Here is an 18,665-nt window from a genome sequence, read left to right as displayed (position 1 = left end):
CCGGCGGCCGGACTGGCTCCCTCTCGGGGTCCCCCCGCCCCCCGCAAGCCGGGCACGGGCTGGGGGCGGGGAGTCCGGCACGTGGGCCGGTCCCGACCCTGCCCGGCGCTCGCAGCCCCTCCCCGCTGGCATCGCGCCGGCCCCGATCCGCGGGGTACGTACCTGGGAGCGCCAGCAGCAGCAGCAGGGATGCGAGCTGCCGGAGCCGCATGGCTGCGGGGGAGCCGCAGGGCTCGGGAGTGGCGGCGCCGGGACTCGGTATCTAGGCGGAGGAGGCAGCGCGGCGCAGCGCAGCGCGGAAGCCCGGGCGCCCGCCCCTGAGTTCCCGGGAACTGGCCGGCGCCGGAGCCCGGGTTTCCTCCGCTTCCTGCAGCAACTCAGCCCACGGAACGCCCCTGCCCAGTGCTGGCACCTCTGGGGTCAGGGCTCCGAGGGACACAGAGCCCCGCCGCGCCAGGCGCTGCCCCGACCCCGGCCGAGATCGGGGCCCCGTGGGGCCGGGCGCTGCCCCGACCCCGGCCGAGATCGGGGCCCCGTGGGGCCGGGCGCTGCCCCGACCCCGGCCGAGATCGGGGCCCCGTGGGGCCGGGCGCTGCCCCGACCCCGGCCGAGATCGGGGCCCCGTGGGGCCGGGCGCTGCCCAGACCCCGGCCGAGATCGGGGCCCCGTGGGGCCGGCGCTGCCCAGCCCCCGGCCGAGATCGGGCCCCGTGGGGCCGGCGCTGCCCAGACCCCGGCCGAGATCGGGGCCCCGTGGGGCCGGGCGCTGCCCAGACCCCGGCCGAGATCGGGCCCCGTCGGGCCGGGCGCTGCGCAGACCCCGGCCGAGATCGGGGCCCCGTCGGGCCGGGCGCTGCGCAGACCCCGGCCGAGATCGGGGCCCCGTCGGGCCGGGCGCTGCGCAGACCCCGGCCGAGATCGGGGCCCCGTCGGGCCGGGCGCTGCGCAGACCCTGGCCGAGATCGGGGCCCCGTCGGGCCGGGCGCTGCGCAGACCCCCGGCCGAGATCGGGGTCCCGTCGGGCCGGGCGCTGCCCAGACCCCAGCCTGACCCCGACCGAGATCAGGGCCCCGTGGGGCCGGGCGCTGCCCAGACCGCGGCTGAGTTCAGGGCCCCATGGGGCCGGGCGCTGCCCAGACCCCGGCCGAGATCGGGGCCCTGCCGGGCCAGGCGCTGCCCAGACCCTGGCCCGACCCCGACCCCGGCCGAGATCGGGGCCCTGTGGGGCCGGGCGCTGCCCAGACCCTGGCCGAGATCAAGTCCCCTTCGGGCCGGGCGCTGCACATACCCGGGCCCGACCCCGGCCGAGATCGGGGCCCCGTCAGGCCGGGCGCTGCCCAGACCCCGGCCGAGATCAGGGCCCGGTCGTGCCGGGCGCTGCCCAGAACCCCACACCGCCCTCTTCCGGCCATCCCCTGATGCCCCTCTTCTGTCCCTTCACATCCCCCTCTGTCCCTCCATCCTCCGACACCCCCCTCTGTCTGTCTGTCCCCCAACACCCCCCCTCTGTCCATCCATCCTTCTACTTCCCCCTCTTTCCGTCCATCCCCTTACGCCCCCTCTGTCCATCTGTCCGTCCCCCTATTCACCTGTCTGTCTATCCCCATGCGCCCCTCTCTGTCCACACATCCCCCTACACACTGGACTATCTGTTCCCCTATGCCCCCTCTGTCCATCTGTCCCTCTACATGTCTGTCCATCCTTGCCCCTACACACCTGGCTGTCTGCCTATCCCCCTATGCCCCCCTCTGTCCGTCCATCCAGCCCCCTGCACACTTCTCTGTCTGATTCAGATGTGCAGGGGCTGGACCCTGCTCTCCCCTGGCCCCGGGGCGTCCCTGCCCATGGGCTGTTGACTCCTCTTGCTTTCTTGTGTTGTTTCGTGCAGCTCCGTGCCGTGCCAGTGCAGACAGAAGCACAATTTGGAAACTGTGACAGTTTTCGTGAACCGGAATTCTTGTTTCTGGCCAGGCCCAGCGCTGGGCCCTGAGTGACCTAAGCTGGGAAGTGTCCCTGGGATGTGTTCCTCCTGTTTGTATGCATATATCATTCCTGTATTCAGCGTTACGAATATTGGCGTGCTGGCTTGATTGCTAAATAGCCTTGGTAGAGCATTTGGTCAATTCCTGGAGAAAGGAATTCCCAAAGTTAAGTACCCGGTCAGGAAGCACTTGGGGAACACTGCATCTGAGAAGGCTCCAATCCACGTAAGAAGTCTTCCTGGAGACATACAAGATACCATGTAAACAATAGCTTCTACCTGTAAAGACTGTGAGTCCTGCATGGGAATTTGACTTGCCCAGGTGACTCCAGACTCCATCTTGGAGCTGGACTTTGCATAGGAGAGAGGAGGGGTGTCACGGAGTTCCCGGGGGATGCTCCGGAACTGCTCCTCACCAAGCCAGTCAGGACTTTGGGGAGCCTCCTCTCCCTTGGAGCAGACTTGTTCAGGGCAAGAAGCTCACACGGCTTCACCTCCTGGGTCTCTCCTTGGAGCATTCAGCATCCTCTGCCCCTCCTTGCGCTTCCCACAGCGAGTCCACCCCAGCGGGGTCCTGGGGAAGCCACCGGGTCCTGACCCCCACTTTGCAGTCAGACGTGACTCTTAGCCAGCCAGTAACACAGAGGTTTATTCAATGACAGAAACAGGGTCTAAAACAGCTTGTAGGTACAGAGAACCGGACCCCTCGGCCGGATCCATTCTGGGGGTCAGTGAGCCAGACCCCTACGTCTGCCCTCAGCCAGCTCCAGACTAACCACCCCTCCCAGCCCCTCCTCTCTGCTCAGCTCCTTTCCCGGGCCAGGAGGTCACCTGATCCCTTTGTCTCCAACACTTTCAGCTGGCATCTTTGCAGAGGGGGGGCCCAGGCCATCAGTTGCTAGGAGACAGAGTGTCAGGCACTTAGGTGCACTGGCCATTGCTCTGCCAGATACTTAAGAACTGCCATGGGGACACTGCGGCACCAATACAGTATTCAGAGCAAACATTAAGAACATTCCTAGTTCGTCACAAGGGGGTCTCCCCCCACAAGAGAAAGGCTATTTAAGCCCGTGGAAGACCCCTCCATTTTGTCTTCAGCTGGCTCAAGAGAGTCGCTCCACCCCCAAAGATACCTGAAAGAGACTGGAACAAAGGACAGTAAGGACAGGGGGTGCGAGCGATTGCTGGGCCCAGACTAGCAGGAGACTAATCTGTAAAAGGAAGCTCACTGGAACTGGGGAGGTGTTATTTGTATTCGGTTTCTTAGACCCAGACTTGCGTCTTTTGTTTTATTTTACTTGGTAATTCACTTTGTTCTGCCTGTTACTACTCAGAACCACTTAAATCCTCCTTTCTGTATTTAATAACAGCACTTTTACTTATTAATTAACCCAGAGTGTGTGTTAATAGTGAGGTGGGGGTGCAAACAGCTGTGCATCTCTCTCTGTCAGTGTTACAGAGGGCGAACCATTGATGAGTTTACCCTGCATAAGCGTTGTACAGAGTAAAACGGATTGAGTTGGGTTTAGACCTCATTGGGAGTTGGGCATCTGAGTGTTAAAGACAGGAAGACTTCTGTGAGCTGCTTTCAGTTAAGCCTACAACTGTCAGGGGACGTGGTTCAGACCTGGGTCTGGGTTTGCAGCAGGCCAGGGCACTGAAGTCCTAAGCTGACTTAGGGGCAGGAAAGCAGGGACAGAAGCACATCCGGTGGCAGCTCCCGGGGGTTTCTGTGATTCAGCCCATCACACCGGCTTCCTGATGTTTGCAGACAATGTGGCTGCATCGCTCGTCCCCCCAGAGGCTCAGCAAGGACGCGCCCCCTTCCCTGCGCAGCTGGCCTGAACCATGGGCCTCTAAGCTACAAGAGGAAGGGCTGGGCTCTGCCTTGGCTGCCTGCGCTGGGCTGTGCCTTCCCAGAAGGGGCAAGGGAGGGAGTTCACTGACCGGGTCAGCTGAGAAGGCAGCCAAGGGGTATATGGTGCCAGGGCCTTCTACGGACACAGCAAGACGAGACAGCCCCTGCCCCAAAGAGCTCCCAGGCTAAACAGCCCATGGGTGGGCGGGGATGTGCCTTGTCTGAGGTCCGCCAGGACTAGGATGCACCCACTAGGCCACGCTGCCTCCCTTGTGAGCCCAGCTCTGGCACCACATGGAACGAGCTGAGTTCCCTCCAGTGTCCCCTGGTGGGTGCCGCCCTCTGCCCCCAGAAGGGCAGGTTCTCCTGGGGCTGCTGGCAGGGATCTTGTGATGCCAACTGTCCCCAGTGCCCCTTCCGGGCATCTGCCAGCCCTTCTCCCCCACAAAGGGTGAGTGGGTGACATGCTGACTCGATGCCCTGGGACATTCCTCACCACGCGCCCTGGCAACGGGGGGAGTGATGGGGAAGCAGCCTCTAGGCAGAGCAGCCGCCTGTGCTTGGCCAGCAGCGCCTCGCCGGGCGTTAGGTTCCCAGCGCCCAGGGCCTGCCCTTTGAGGCTGTGCTAGGAGCCGAGTGAGCTCCCAGTGCCCTGCTGAGCGTGTGCGCAGCGGCTCCGAACCAGGCCAGACCTGAGTGGTTTTTCACAGCCGCAGCACACGGGCCGCCCGAGGGTGAGTGCTTCTCCACTGAACAGCTGCAAGAAAGGTTTTAGCACAGCGCAAGCAATGTATTTCTGCCTAGTCTCCCTCTCAAACGCTTCTGCAGAGACTTTCACCTCAAAGCCCAGCCCGGAGCAGACCTGGCCCAGGAATTTCAGTCTGAAAGGTCAAAGTCTGGCAGAGGTAGACGCATGGGAAACGGGGGAGTGCTTGGCAACATTCACTAGAAGCACTGCAACCTGCCCTGCAGCACATGGACCCTGTCCCATAGTCTCTGTTCATCTCCCGTCTGAGCGGCTGCCGCTTGGCACCACACAGCTGCTCGCTGCCTGCCTGAGCTCTGCCGTCTGCTCTATGGGGAAGTGTCTTCAGCAGGATTCAAGCTGCCTCCTTCTTCTGGGGCATCTTCTGTGCTGGCCTGGGCCATCTCGAAATTGGCCTGGCTCGACGTTGCTTCCCCGGGCTCTGGCCTGGCCTTTCTCCGGGACCTGTCCCGCTGAGCCAGCCCCCAGGCCAGAATGCTCAGCAGAGTGGCCGATATGGTGGCAATTGCAGAAATTGCGATTATTTTAGCCGTCAGGCTCTCTGGAAAAGGAGACAGAAAAGGGTTAAATTCCCTTCCCATAACTCCCCCCTGAATTTCTCCAGTGGTGTCGCTAAACAATGTTGGTAAAGAAACAAAATGAAAATATGGCCCCGGTGTTTTCACTGCGGCCCCCGGCCAGGACCGAGACCAGCCGGGATCAAACCCCAGGAATTCAGGAGGAGTCTCACTTCCCCTGGGCTGCAGGGGCAGATCCTGGGCCATGCGAAGGGAAAGTGGAGTTTATCCCCATCTAGCAGCCAGTCCAACTCCAAGCACCCAGCCTGCCTCGCACCAATGGATTTAGGGCTGGATTGAAGAGAGAGTTCGGTGCCTACAGATACAGATAGGCACCTAGTAGGTGCAAAGTGCCCAACTTTCCTGGGCACCCAGAGAACCAATGGGAGTTAGGAGCCTCCCTGTTCTGGTAATTTTCAAAATCCCACTATGCACCTGTCTGGATCTTTAGGTGCCCAAATCCCTTTAAAAATCTGACCCTTCCTCCTTTCTTGCCGGGGGTTTCACCCGGCACAACAGGTCCCTGATCTCGGCCGGGGCTGTTCGGTGTTTCCACCAGCCGCTGTGATCCAGTCCAGAGAGGTGGCTGGGCCTTGGGCGCGGTCAGGCAATACCCACTCTCGGAGATGGAATGTTTTTCCATTTGTGTTGCTTTTAAACATACATTTTGATGAAAATAAAACCAAACTGACTCTGAATTTTTCCACACATTTCCTGTGAAAACCACCTGGCTTTGTGCAACCAGGTGCAACAGACCCATAAATGCCTGACCCTGGCTCTGGCTCTGGCTTTAGAGCAGGATTCCCTGCCTGGCTCCCTCCATCCATTCAGTGTTCTGGGGTTGGGGGGACAGGAGCACTTGACCCCCATCCCATTAAATGTGTGACTTGAGCTGCCAGCACCGGGTTGGTCCCCCTGGCACGGAGTGAGCCTGAACTCACCGGCCTCCTGGAGCTCCACCACAGAGGAGCTGTTTTCAAAGTGGGGCCCGTGTGGCATCAGGTCCAGGGCTGCGTGGCAGGTGATCTCCTGCCCATGGTCCCAGCGCCGAGGGGTGATCTCATGGGTCACTGGGATGTCGTTGGGTCCGATCCCAGTATGGTTCTGGAAGGTCTCCATGTGCAGGGTCCGTCCCCCCTGGCGGAGGGTCACGGTGAGGTGCGTGACGGGAGCCACGTTCAGAACCCAGCACGTCAGGTTATAGGCCCGACCCAGCTCCATCTCGGGGAGTGGCTCCAGCACCACCCGCTCCGGCACCCCTGGAATGACAGACATGGAGCCATGGGCAGCCTGAAGCAGGAATCCAACATGGGGACCGTCCCAGCCCCGGCCCCAGGGGGAGAAGAGCCCAGCTCCCAGAGTTCGGTGAGTGCCTGGCACGCCTCGTGCCTGCGTGCAGAGTGGCAGGGGATCTTCACTGCAGCACCTCGTCCGTCAGCCTTGCCCCAGCCAGGCACCGCCTGCCCGGGCCCCTTCTGTTGGGAGCAGCAACCTTCAAAGTCTAGAAGCCTCCAGGCCCGGCCGGGAGCCCCGGGTTGTTCCTTCAGCCCCTCATCTGCTTCCCCTGGCTGCTCCCCCCTTCGCCCTTTGCAGGCCCTGCCTTCCCCCGGCTTTGGGGCGATGGCTCCTCCTGACTTCGGTAGCTGCTCTCGCCTGGGCTGCTCCCCACTCCGCTGGCCCTGCCCTCCCCCTGCCCCCCGGCCTTGGGGCGGTGGCTCCTCCTGCCTTCGGTAGCTGCGCCCGCCTGGGCTGCGTTTCAAACTGCCCCTGGCTCTGCCCTTCGGGCAGCTCTTATCTCTCCTCTCCAGATAGAGCCGCCCAGCTCCCTGTGGAGCTGCCATCCGCTCCGCGAGAGCGGCACCGCCCGGAGCCATGCAGCTGGGCCAGCGCAGGGCGAGGGGCAGCCCAGGCCCGGAGCGGAGAGTGCAGCCTGCGCCTGCCTCGCTGTGAGGGAGGATGCAGCCGAAATCCGTCTGCCAAACGCTGCTTGTCCCTGGGTTGGCTTGTTCCCTGGGCCTTTGCAGAACCTCCCACCACGTCCCTCTGGGGGCCACCTGCCTCTTCCCGGGGGGGCGGCCAGAGCCCTGTGTCACCAGCCCCTTTCCCCGGGCACCAGTCGCCACACTGGACCCGAGCTGGGGAGGGTCCGGCAGAGGCAATTCATCTACCTCTGGGGGTGGCCTCTCCCATGAGGGACCCCGGGACTCCCCACAGCCGAGGGGATGTGCCCCAGGAATCCAAGCCCGGGCCCTGCCCAGCAGCCTGGTTCTGTGAGTCACTTGCGGTTTGCCGCTCTCCACGGCAGGGGGAGTAGCACTGAGGAACTGACGCCGAAGGTCGGTTAATCGGATCCCGTCGACCCGGGTGCTGCTGGGGGAAGAGCTGGAAGGGGCATCCCCGCGCCCCAGGCCGGCTGAGCCCTGCCCCGGAGGGGACCCTGCTGGCGGCAGGAGCCAGGCTCAGACTCGCTGACCGGCCGGCAGGGGCTCTATGTGGGGCAGGCGGTTGATGTGGATTCCTGCCCTGCCAGGAGCCAGACTGAGCCCCCGCAACTCCTCCCACCCAACGGCTGCCGAGGGTAACTACCCGCGGGTGCTGCCTGGCTTAATGGACCAGAGTCAGTGTCCCCAGAGGGGAAAGGCCCCTGTCCCGTTCCCTGCCCCCCCTCCCGAGCCAGCCAGTCCCCTGCCCTGGGGCCAGAGCCCAGCTTTGTACCCTGCTGTCCGTCAGCAACTTTTCCCTTTCTCTAGCGCTACACTGCACCAGAAAGTGTCAGTGGCACAAAAGCCGCCCCAGACCCACTGCAGCTGGGAGCCAGCGGCACTTACGGTAAGAGGAGATGTTTGCAGCCGCCACCTTCGTATCTCCATCGCAGGTGAAGTAGCACTGAGGGGCCGACACCCACTCCGTGATAGCGACGAGGAGAAAGGCCGCCCACCCAGGTCCTCTTTTACTATCGGCTTTGGTGAGCGAGGTCTCCAGGCTGCCGTTGGCAGCAGGATTCTGGCACGTGGTGCTGCAGTTTATCCAGACAGACCCTCCGTGCTCCACCATGGCAGCTTCCGGCGAAACGCTTACCTCAAACGAGCCCTGCGCAGCCCCTGAAATGGCAAACGGATCTGTCCCGCTGTGGCTACACCTTTGGAGGATACAGCCCAGTGGAACTGAGAAAGCAGAACATCAAACCCCACTCCCTTCCCACAGCCAGGGAGAGAACCCAGCAGTCCTGGCTCCCAGACCCCCATCTGCTCTAACCACTAGACACCACTCCCCTCCTAGTGATTCTGTAAGAAGGTGCCTTCATTGACCGTGAGCAAAACAAATCGAGGTCACCAGCTCACTGCTGGGCCAGTGGGGTGCTCCCAGCCCAGCCCGGTCCCACTAGCATTCCCCTGGGGACACGCAGCCTGAACCAGTGAGGGGAAGGGGGGGCACTTACCTGGCAGCGCCAGGAGAAGCAGCAGCCGCGCCAGGGAGCCCCCGGGAGAGGGATGCTGGAGCCGCTGGGGTCTCATGGCTGAGGAGAGAGGGACAGAGAGAGCAGGAGTCTGGGGAGCCGGGCTTGGGTTTTCTGTCGGTACCATGGGGCCTGGTCCAAGCCCACTGAAGTCAATGGGAGTCTTGCCAGGGGCCCCGCCTTGACCCTGGGCCGGGGCAGTGGGGACTGAGTCACTGTCACTGGAAATGTGGGGATGGTGCACAGGCACTGCCAGGGCAGCTCAGCCCAGGGCCCATCTAGCCTGGTATCTGGTCTGCAACGGAGCCCAGCCTCAGCTGCTCCAGCCCCAGCTGCGAGACCGACAGCAGGATGATGTGATGGGAACCCAGTGGGGACAGTTCCCTCCTGATCCCTGGTAGTTAGAGATCAGTCCAGCCCCCACCTGCCAGCTCTGACCACCAGCCCCCGCTCCCCTGCCAGAGCCAGGGAGAGAACCCAGGAGTCCTGGCTCCCAGTCCCCTCTGCTCTATCCCACCAGCCCCCGCTCCCCTGCCAGAGCCAGGGAGAGAACCCAGGAGTCCTGGCTCCCAGTCCCCTCTGCTCTATCCCACCAGCCCCCCACTCCTCTCCCAGAGCCAGGGAGAGAACCCAGGAGTCCTGGCTCCCAGTCCCCTCTGCTCTATCCCACCAGCCCCCCACTCTTCTCCCAGAGCTGGGGAGAGAACCCAGGACCTTACCTCCGACAATGGTGGTGCTGGCTGGAATGGCGGAATGAGGGCGCAGCCGGGGGGCGTGTGCGGAGCTGTCTGCTGGGTGAGATAAGGGGACATCCCAGGAAGCCCTCAGCCAGCTGACACCCTTGGGCACAGAGGCAGCCGCCTCTAGCTGCCCTGCCCTGGGGGTGTGTCCGCATGACACAGACTCATACCTGAGCCAGCTTTGCTGCAGCTTTTGTGGATGCCCCAGCGGGGAAGCCGTGGCAGCAGGGCCGTGCCCGCTGGGACCTGGGTAATTCCAGGGGCGGCTCTAGCCCGTGGGGCTGCAGCGTGACAGTGACAGGCGCTCACGTCGCTTGGTGAAAGCCGGCACAGGGACGTCTGCCCACATGGCACTGGCACCTCTGGCTGCAGCAGACATCACGGGGCAGTGCCCTTGGGAGTGCCCTGGGGGCTTCCACCAACCAGCAGCGCTGAGCCCCAGCCAGGGCCAATGCCTGGGGGAGGGGGACACACCAGAGGTTGGCACTATGTGCCGTGCGCCAGCTAGGGACTCCCCAGACCAAGTCGCCTCAACTCCATTCCCCCCCCCCAAGTTCTGACCGACCAGACACACACCATCGCCCTCTGGGTCGTCCCCCCAACGTGTGAAACCAGCCCCCTGTTACCAGCTGTCACGGAGTCACTGGGCGATGCTCTGGAACTGCTCCCCACCAAGCCAGGCAGGAGTTTGGGGAGCCTCCTCTCCCTTGGAGCAGACTTGTTCAGGGCAAGAAGCTCACACGGCTTCACCTCCTGGGTCTCTCCTTGGAGCATTTAGCATCCTCTGCCCCTCTGTGCGCTTCCTACAGCGAGCCCGCCCCAGTGGGGTCCTGGGGAAGCCACAGGGTCCTGCACCCCCACTTTGCAGTCAGACGTGACTCTCAGCCAGCCAGTAAAACAGAGGTTTATTCGATGACAGGAACAGGGTCTAAAACAGAGCTTGTAGGTACCACGAACCGGACCCCTCGGCCAGGTCCATTCTGGGGGTCAGTGAGCCAGACCCCCACGTTTGCCCTCAGCCAGCTCCAGACTAACAACCCCCTCCAGCCCCTCCTCTCTCCTCAGCCCCTTTCCCGGGCCAGGAGGTCACCTGATCCCTTTGTCTCCAACACCTTCAGCTGGCACCTTTGCAGAGGAGGGGCCCAGGCCATCAGTTGCTAGGAGACAGAGTGTCAGGCATTTAGGTGCACTGGCCCTTTGCTCTGCCAGAGACTTAAGAACTGCCATGGGGACACTGAGGCACCAACACAGTATTCAGAGAAAACATTAAGAACTTTCCCAGTTCGTCACACCAGCTCACCCTGGCCCCCCCGGTGTGTGCCTCAGAGCCCTGCCTGGGGTAAAAACCAACCCAAACGTTAGTTACTAGCTGAGCCAGAGCCAGAGCCAGAGCTGGGCCAGCGAGGGGGAGCCACACAGGCCAGTGACAGACACTACCCTCCTCTCCGTGGGCTGTATGCCTCTAGCACAGATAAAAGCCCTTTTCTAAGACAAGTTACCCAGGGCCTAGGAGCAGCTCCCAGCCTGGCCCCTGCTGAGGGGGGGGGGGTCCAGCCTTCACGGCCAGCTGGGCCCCCAGGTTCTGGGCCACCAACCTTTGTCTCCTGGCAACTAATGGCCTGGGCCCCTCCCCTGCAAAGGTGCCAACTGAAGGTGTTGGAGACAAAGAGATCGGGGCCCCCTGGCTTGGGAAAGAGACAAAGGCAGAGGAGGAGGGGCTGGAGGGGGTTTCAGTTTGGGACTGGCTGGGGACGAGCATCCTCACTCCTTGTCCCCAGCCAGCTTCAGACTGAAAGCCCCTCCAGCTCCTCCCTTCTGGCCTTTGTCACTTTCCCCGGCCAGGGGGCTGCTGATCTCTTTGTCTCTAACACCTTCAGTTGGCATCTTTGGAGAGGGGGCACCATGACCACCTAGCCAGAGATCTTAATGAGTTTGCTTAATGGCTCATGCCCTAAGCTCCAGAGGTCCCAGGTTTGATCCCAACGCCCAGGTCTGTGGGCATTACGCTTGCGCTGTGCAGATTTTTCTATACAGTGCAAGACTTTATTTCGGGTTTGTCTCTCAAAAGGGGTGTGCAGGTGTGTGATCAATGAAGGGCAACTCCCTTATGGACACCCAGCCAGCCAGTTAGCTGTAAAATCCTTCCTGGTCTGTTCTCTGCTTGTTTTACCTGCAAAGGGTTAACAAGCCCACAGGTGGGCACCTGAGCAAAGGAGCCAGTGGGAAAGTAGAACTTTTTAAAAATGGGAAAAAACCTTTCCCTTTGGCTGGTCTCTGGGCTGCAGGGATGGAGCTGCAATGCTGTGCAAGGCTTGGACCAGGTATGAAAAGGTATTTTCCAGACCTGGAAGGAATCATGTGGACAGGGAATGTTTAGACAGATGCTTTCAGGTTTATTTCTTATTTTGGCTTGTGGATCTCCTCTGTGCTAACCCTGATGCTTTCGTTTGCTTGTAACCTTTAAGCTGAACCCCCAAGAAAGCTAGTTTGAGGGCTTCATTTTTGGAACCGATCTTTTAAAATCTAGCCAAAGCCTAAGTTCCACATGTGTTTTCTTTCTTTTTGTTTTTTATAAAATTTACTTTTTTAAAGAATAGGATTGGAATTTTGGTGTCCTAAGAGGCTTGTGCATGTTGTGCGATTAGCTGATAGCCACAGCTAATTTTCTTTGTTTTCTTTCTCAGCTGTTCCCCAGAGGGGGGCGAGTGAAAGGGCTGAGGGTGCCTGTCATGGTATAATTCCCCACTCTGAACCTTAGCGTCCAAAAGATGGGGTACCAGCATGAATTCCTCTAAGCTCAGTTACCAGCTTAGAACCTGTAGCGCTGCCACCAACCAGGAATTCCAGTGCCTGGTACACTCTGGTCCCCCCACAACCTTGCCCGGGGTCCCCCAAGACCCAGACCCTCTGGATCTTAACACAAGGAAAGGAAACCCTTTCCCTCACCGTTGCCTCTCCCAGGCTTCCCCTCCCTGGGTTACCCTGGAAGATCACTGTGATTCAAACTCCTTGAATCTTAACACAGAGAGGAAAATTCACCTTCCCCCCTCCTTCTCTCTCTCCCTCCCAGACTCTCCCTGAGAGAGAAAGTAATCCTAACAGAGAGAAATTAGCCTCTCTGTCCCCCTTCCCTCCTTTCTCCCCACCAATTCCCTGGCGGATCTAGACCCCGTCCCCTGGGGTCTCACCAGAATAAAAAAACAATCAGGTTCTTAAACAAGAAACTTTTAATTAAAGAAAGAAAAAACAGTAAAAATTATCTTTGTAAATTTAAAAATGGAATATTTTACAGGGTCTTTCAGCTATAGACACTGGGAATACCCTCCCAGCCTAAGTATACAAGTACAAAATAAAATCCTTTCAGCAAAATACAAATTTGAACTCCTTCCAGCCAAATACACATTTGCAAATAAAGAAAACAAACATAAGCCTAACTCGCCTTATCACCTAGTACTTACTATTCTGGACATATAAGAGCCTGTATCAGGGAGATTGGAGAGAAACCTGGTTGCACGTCTGGTCACTCTCAGAATCCAGAGTGAACAACAACCAAACACTAACAGCACACACACAAACTTCCCTCCCTCAAGATTTGAAAGTATCCTGCCCCTGACTGCTCCTCTGGTCAGGTGACAGGCAGGCTCACTGATTTTGTTAACCCTTTCCAGGCAAAAGAGATATGAAGTACTTCTGTTCTATTAACTCTTACTTATCTGTTTATGACAGTGCCCCACAAGGAGGAATTCCCAAGTGCTTCTTCCTGGGTTCTCAAAAGGGTTTTTTGCACTTGGCTGGTGGCAGTGTTTACCAAGCCAAGGTCAGCGAGAAGCTGTAACCTTGGGAGTTTAATACAGCTGGGAGTAGCCAGTATGAATTTTTAGAATCCTTGTGGCCCCCACTTCCTGCACTCGGGGTGACAGAGTGGGGGTTCAGCCTTCACAACGTGAGCGCTGGGGGAGTCATCTCACCCCAAGCCGACTTCAGTCTGTCTGCAGCGGGGTGTGGGCCTACCTGGGTGTGCTGCAAGAGGCCAGAGAGCCTAATTCTCAGAGCAGGGTGAGGGAATCCAGGCTGGGGGAGCAGGAGGGGCTCGGTGAAATCCAGTACATGAGGTGGCATTCCGGATGGGGAGTGCAACCCATCACACTGTTGTACAGACAAAACTACACAGGATCTCTTTAGGGGGCAAGACAAAGATGACACGTTTATTATGATTTGATTTATGACCAATAACTAATATTTTAATTTTTATACACACACATTATACCTAATACACACACACACACACACACACATTCATCAGCTGTTCTGCAGCTGCTGCATAGTTACCAGTCCTGGACATAGCTTGAGTTCGTGGCTTGAGTTTGCAGCTTGGGTTCGTAGCTTGTGGCGGTAACTGGCCAGGAAAGCCAGGCACAAGGACAAGCCGGGTCTCTGTTGGGCAGGCACCGATGCCCTTCCATGTCGGCAGCAGAATGTTACCCTCCAAAGTCTCCCATCTCACCCATCCTTTCTGTAGGCTTTAGTCTGAATCCAGAGTCTATGGGTCTTGCTGAGTCACGCTGCCTCTGGGTTTGGTGACTGATCACCCGTCAATTGCAGGCGACTTTCAGCCTGGGGCCTGGCTTTGATCTTCCTTCTATTGTATCTTTTCTTTTTAGGGTGGACTCTTCTTATTTTGTTAGGGCTCTTGTCTGCATCTTCAGCTGGTAGGGTTTGAAGTCTGTTTCATCAGGACAGGCTGGGGCTGGAGGTTGATTCCATCGTCCATCCATATCTCAGTCACACATCTAAACTGAACTAATAAGAGTACAGCAGGGTTTGCAAAAATGAAGGTTGGAGGAAGCTTTTACAAAATGAGTGAGTGTTTTAAAATGGGGTTTGAATTACAATATGGCAAACAGTGAACAGAACTTACAACGTAGGCAAGTGCAGTGAATGGTGAACAGAAGCTACAATACTGAAACAGTGCAAGTCTCCCTGATTTAAGCAGAAATTGAATAGTGACATTTACAAAGGCAGCTGACTAAATAGCCATGGCTCTTAATAAGCATCTTAATTGTTATTGGGGTAACTGGCTTTATGAATTAATGTTGTTTCAGTCATAAAACTTTACTTATAAAGTTACATTAATAAAGTAAACAATTAAAAACAATTTAATTAATCAGTTCTACAAACCACTCCCTCTGCCTGGGCTGGCTGGGGCTGGTCGGCGTTGGCCGGGCGCTCTGACGGGCCAGCCTTGCCTTCTCCTGGGCTGGCCGCCGGCTGATTCTTTGATGCCTGGCTTGGGACGTGCCTCTCCCCATGTAACTGCTCAGTGCCCGGCTGTGAGGGGGAGCGACCGGGTCTGAGCCCAGTTTTCTGTACGTGCCAGTGTGTAAACCCCTCCCCATGGCCTGGCTATGTGGCTCCAGGTGCCCACACTCAGCTTGCCACACGCCTTCCTGCAAGCCCTGGTGCCACATGTTACCCTGTGTAGCCTATAGGATTAACCCGCTGGCTTGCATAGATCTAGCTTTTCTTAGCCTTCAAGTATTTGGTTTATTGTAACAGGTTTATAGATTTATATAAAGGTGAGTTTGGCTGTAATACAAGGGCCCTACAGGCCAGATCCTGTATGTTGAGCTCAGGCAAAGTTAGCATCTATGTCTGGGGTCTTTCACCCAGAGAGACAGATAATGGCACAGGGGGGTTTCCAAGTCTGTACCCTCAGACTTAACAGGTGAACCACCAGGAAAGAACCGAAATAACTGGGAGAACAAAAATAGTGTGTGTGTGTGTGTGTGTGTGTGTGTGTGTGCGCGTGTGTGTGTGCGCGCAATCTAATCTCATTAATATGTCTGTACATGTCATCAATGCATACAGACAGACCAGCCTATGGCATACAAGACCCTAACATTTTTGTGGGTGAGAACTGAAGGTTGGGCACAGGGGGAGGGTCCAGGCACCTGGCCCCTATAAAAAGGGCCTGGCTAGAGGGGGCCTGGGCTGGTTTTTCCTAGAACGCTCTAAGTTCCAAGGGGACTGGGTGAAGCTGCTTTCCCGAAGCCTTTGCTCTGAGTTTTGTGTTAGGTTTTCATTTTCAGTTTAAGTTAGTTAAGTAAACTTGAAGTTCACTCCAATAGCTCTTGGCTCCAGCTTCTTTTAAGCTCTGCCCCCTCCCTCAAGAACCCCCGAGGCGAGGCTGGGCCTGTGTCAATCACCACCAGGTTATCAAGGAAGGGTGTGAGTGTTACCCAAAGCTTTGTAGCATATAACACCGTAACACCATCCATATCTTCTGAAGAGCAGCAACACAATAGTAACTTTGTAACTGCAAAAAGAACAGGAGTTCTTGTGGCACCTTAGAGACTAATAAATTTATTTCAGCATGAGCTTTCGTGGGCTACAGCTCACTTCTTCGGATGCACAGAATGGAACACACAGACAGGAGATATTTATACATACAGAGAACATGAAAAGTGGAAGTATGCGTACCAACTGTAAGAGGCTAATCAATTGAGATGACCTATCAGCAGCAGGAGGGAAAAAAACACCTTTGAAGTGATAATCAAGATGACCCATAGAAGGTGTGAGAACTTAACATGGGGAAATAGATTCAATTAGTGTAATGACCCAACCATTCCAGTCTCTGTTTAAACCTAAGTTAATTGTATCTAATGTGCATATTAATTCAAGTTCAGCAGTCTCTGTTTGGAGTCTCTTTTTAAAGGCTTTTTGTTGCAAAATTGCCACCTTCAGGCCTGTCACTGAGTGGCCAGAGAGGTTGAAATGTCTCCCACTGGTTTTTGAATGTTATGATTCCTGATGTCAGATTTGTGTCCATTTATCCTTTTGCATAGAGACTGTCCGGTTTGGCCAATGCACATGGCAGAGGGTATTGCTGGCACATGATGTTGCGCAGGAGGTCAGACTAGATGATCATAATGGTCCCTTCTGACCTTAAAGTCTGTGAGTCTATATCACGTTGGTAGATGTGCAAGTGAACGAGCCCCTGATGGCATGGTTGATGTGATTGGATCGTCTGATGGTGAAAATAACAGAGCGCCACTGGCCGTCACCTTCAGCCTCCAGCTAAAACCTCTCCAGGGCATCGTCAAAGATCTACAATCCATCCTGAAGGATGATCTCCCACTCTCACAGGCCAGTCCTCGCTTACAGACACCTCCCAACCTGGAGCAAATACTGACCAGCAACTACACACCACACCACAGAAACACTAACCCAGGAACCAAACCTGCAACAAACCCCAGTGCCAACTCTGTCCACGTGTCTATTCAAGTGACACCTCTGCGCAGCTTGTGATCCGTCATGCGGCAGCTGCCAGGTGCCCAGGGCTCCAGGGCGTCACAGGGCCGGGTCTCTGCCCTGCAGCGTGTGCCGTTACTTACCCCAGTGCAAAATGGGCATTACCTGGCAGGACGCCGGCGGGGCAGGGCTGGGCCAGGCTCTGAGCTGCTCCTTCCTCCAGCTACCAGCAGGTGAAGCTGACTCATGCTCAGGGCTGTCAGAGTGGGGCTAGGGAGGGAATTTCCCCCAGCTCAGTGTGGCTGGAGCCCTGGGGGCTTTTCCACCCTCCATCTCCTTTTTAATGATTCCTAACATCCTGTTTGCTTTTTTGACTGCAGCTGCACACTGCATGGAAGTCTTCAGAGCACTATCCACGATGACTCCCAGATCATTTTCCTGACTCGTAGCTAAATTAGCCTCCATCCTACTGTATGTATAGTTGGGGTTATTTTTCCCAATGTGCATTACTTTAAATTTATCCACATTATATTTCATTTGCCATTTTGTTGCCCAATCACTTAGTTTTGTGAGATTTTTTGAAGTTCTTCACAATCTGTTTTGGTCTTAACTATCTTGAGCAGTTTAGTATCATCTGCAAACTTTGCCACCTCACTGTTTATCCCTTTCTCCAGATCATTTATGAATAAGTTGAATAGGATTGGTCCTAGGATCAACCCTTGGGAAACACCACTAGTTACCCCTCTCCATTCTGAAAATTTACCATTAATTGCTACCCTTTGTTCTGTTTAACCAGTTCTCAATCCATGACAGGACCTTCCCTTTTATCCCTGTGATGATGCAGTTCTGGAGGGACACAACTGAGAATGCCAATTCAGGACCAATTGCTTAAACAGGGCAGTTACAGCCCAAGGCTGGGGGTTTTCCACCTCTAAGGCAAACCAAACCAGCCAGACAAAGAGGACTTTGGTTTCACCCCACTGGCTAACTACAAGTCACACAAACAATTTCCTTAAACACTTCAGTTTCCCAGTATCACCAGCAGTGCCACCCGTCCTGGGGATGAATGGTTATGAAAACCAACACCCCAGTAAAAGAAAAAGGTTCTCTCGATCCCAAAGGACCAAGCCCCAGACCCAGGTCAATATACACATGAGATCTTACCCACAAATCACGCTGTTGCCAATCCTTTAGAATCTAAAATCTAGAGGTTTATTCATAAAAGGGAAAAAGGTAGAGATGAGAGCTAGAATTGGTTAAATGGAATCAATTCCATACAGTAATGGCAAAGTTCTTAGTTCAGGCTTGTAGCAGTGATGGAGTAAACTGCACATTTAAATCAAGTCTCTGGAGAACATCCCCCGCTGGGATGGGTCATCAGGCCTTTGTGTAGAGCCTCAGTTTGTAGCAAAGTCCCTCCAGAGGTAAGAAGCAGGATTGAAGATAAGATGGAGATGAGGCATCAGCCTTTTATAGGCTTTTCCAGATGTAAAAACACCTCTCTGTTCTTACTGTGGAAAATTACAGCAAAAATGGAGTCTGGAGTCACATGGGCAAGTCCCTGCACTTTGCTGAGTTACAAGGCGTATCTGCCTTCTCTCAATGGGTCAATTGTGTAGCTGCTGGTCCTTAATGGGCCATCAAGCAGGCTAGGCAGAGCTAATTGTCTGGGGTGTCACCCAAAAGCACAGCACAAATTTGAAATACAGACACTATAGAGCCAATACTCATAACTTCAACTACAAAATGACACAGACATACAGACACCATAATCATAACCAGCAACCCATAACCTGGTCTTAAACACCTTATATGACCCCCTTTTACATAAGATTTGGTGCCACCACAGGACCTTGGTTGCATCCACGTTCTATATGGTCCCAGTTTATATCAATAATGTCACAATCCCATGACAGCTTAATTTATATAAGAGCCTTTGGTGAGAACATTGTCAAAGGCTTTCTGGAAATCTAAGTACACTATGTCCACTGGATCCCCTTGTGCACTGTTTGCTGACCCCTTCAAAGAACTCTAATAGATTAGTAAGACACGATTT

General features: G+C 56.1%; 1 protein-coding gene across 1 annotated transcript in view; it reads right to left on the bottom strand.

The window, feature by feature from the left end:
- The window catches only part of ICAM5 (intercellular adhesion molecule 5), a 32,171-nt gene extending 22,728 nt beyond the window's left edge, over positions 1-9,443 (bottom strand). Inside the window, exons 1-4 of the mRNA XM_030545881.1 lie at positions 9,338-9,443; positions 8,601-8,678; positions 7,990-8,262; positions 6,103-6,420 (exon numbers count right to left, since the gene is read on the bottom strand). Of these exons, the coding sequence (XP_030401741.1) occupies positions 6,103-6,420; positions 7,990-8,262; positions 8,601-8,676 (667 nt within the window). The 5' untranslated portion in view covers positions 8,677-8,678; positions 9,338-9,443. The remainder of the gene's footprint in view (positions 1-6,102; positions 6,421-7,989; positions 8,263-8,600; positions 8,679-9,337) is intronic.
- Between the last annotated feature and the right edge of the window lie 9,222 nt (positions 9,444-18,665).

This window comes from Gopherus evgoodei, unplaced genomic scaffold (genome assembly GCF_007399415.2).
Source record: "Gopherus evgoodei ecotype Sinaloan lineage unplaced genomic scaffold, rGopEvg1_v1.p scaffold_40_arrow_ctg1, whole genome shotgun sequence".
NCBI classification, from domain to species: domain Eukaryota; kingdom Metazoa; phylum Chordata; order Testudines; family Testudinidae; genus Gopherus; species Gopherus evgoodei.
The sequence above is the reverse complement of the archived record's forward strand: the minus strand, read 5'-3'. Positions and strand labels throughout refer to the sequence as shown.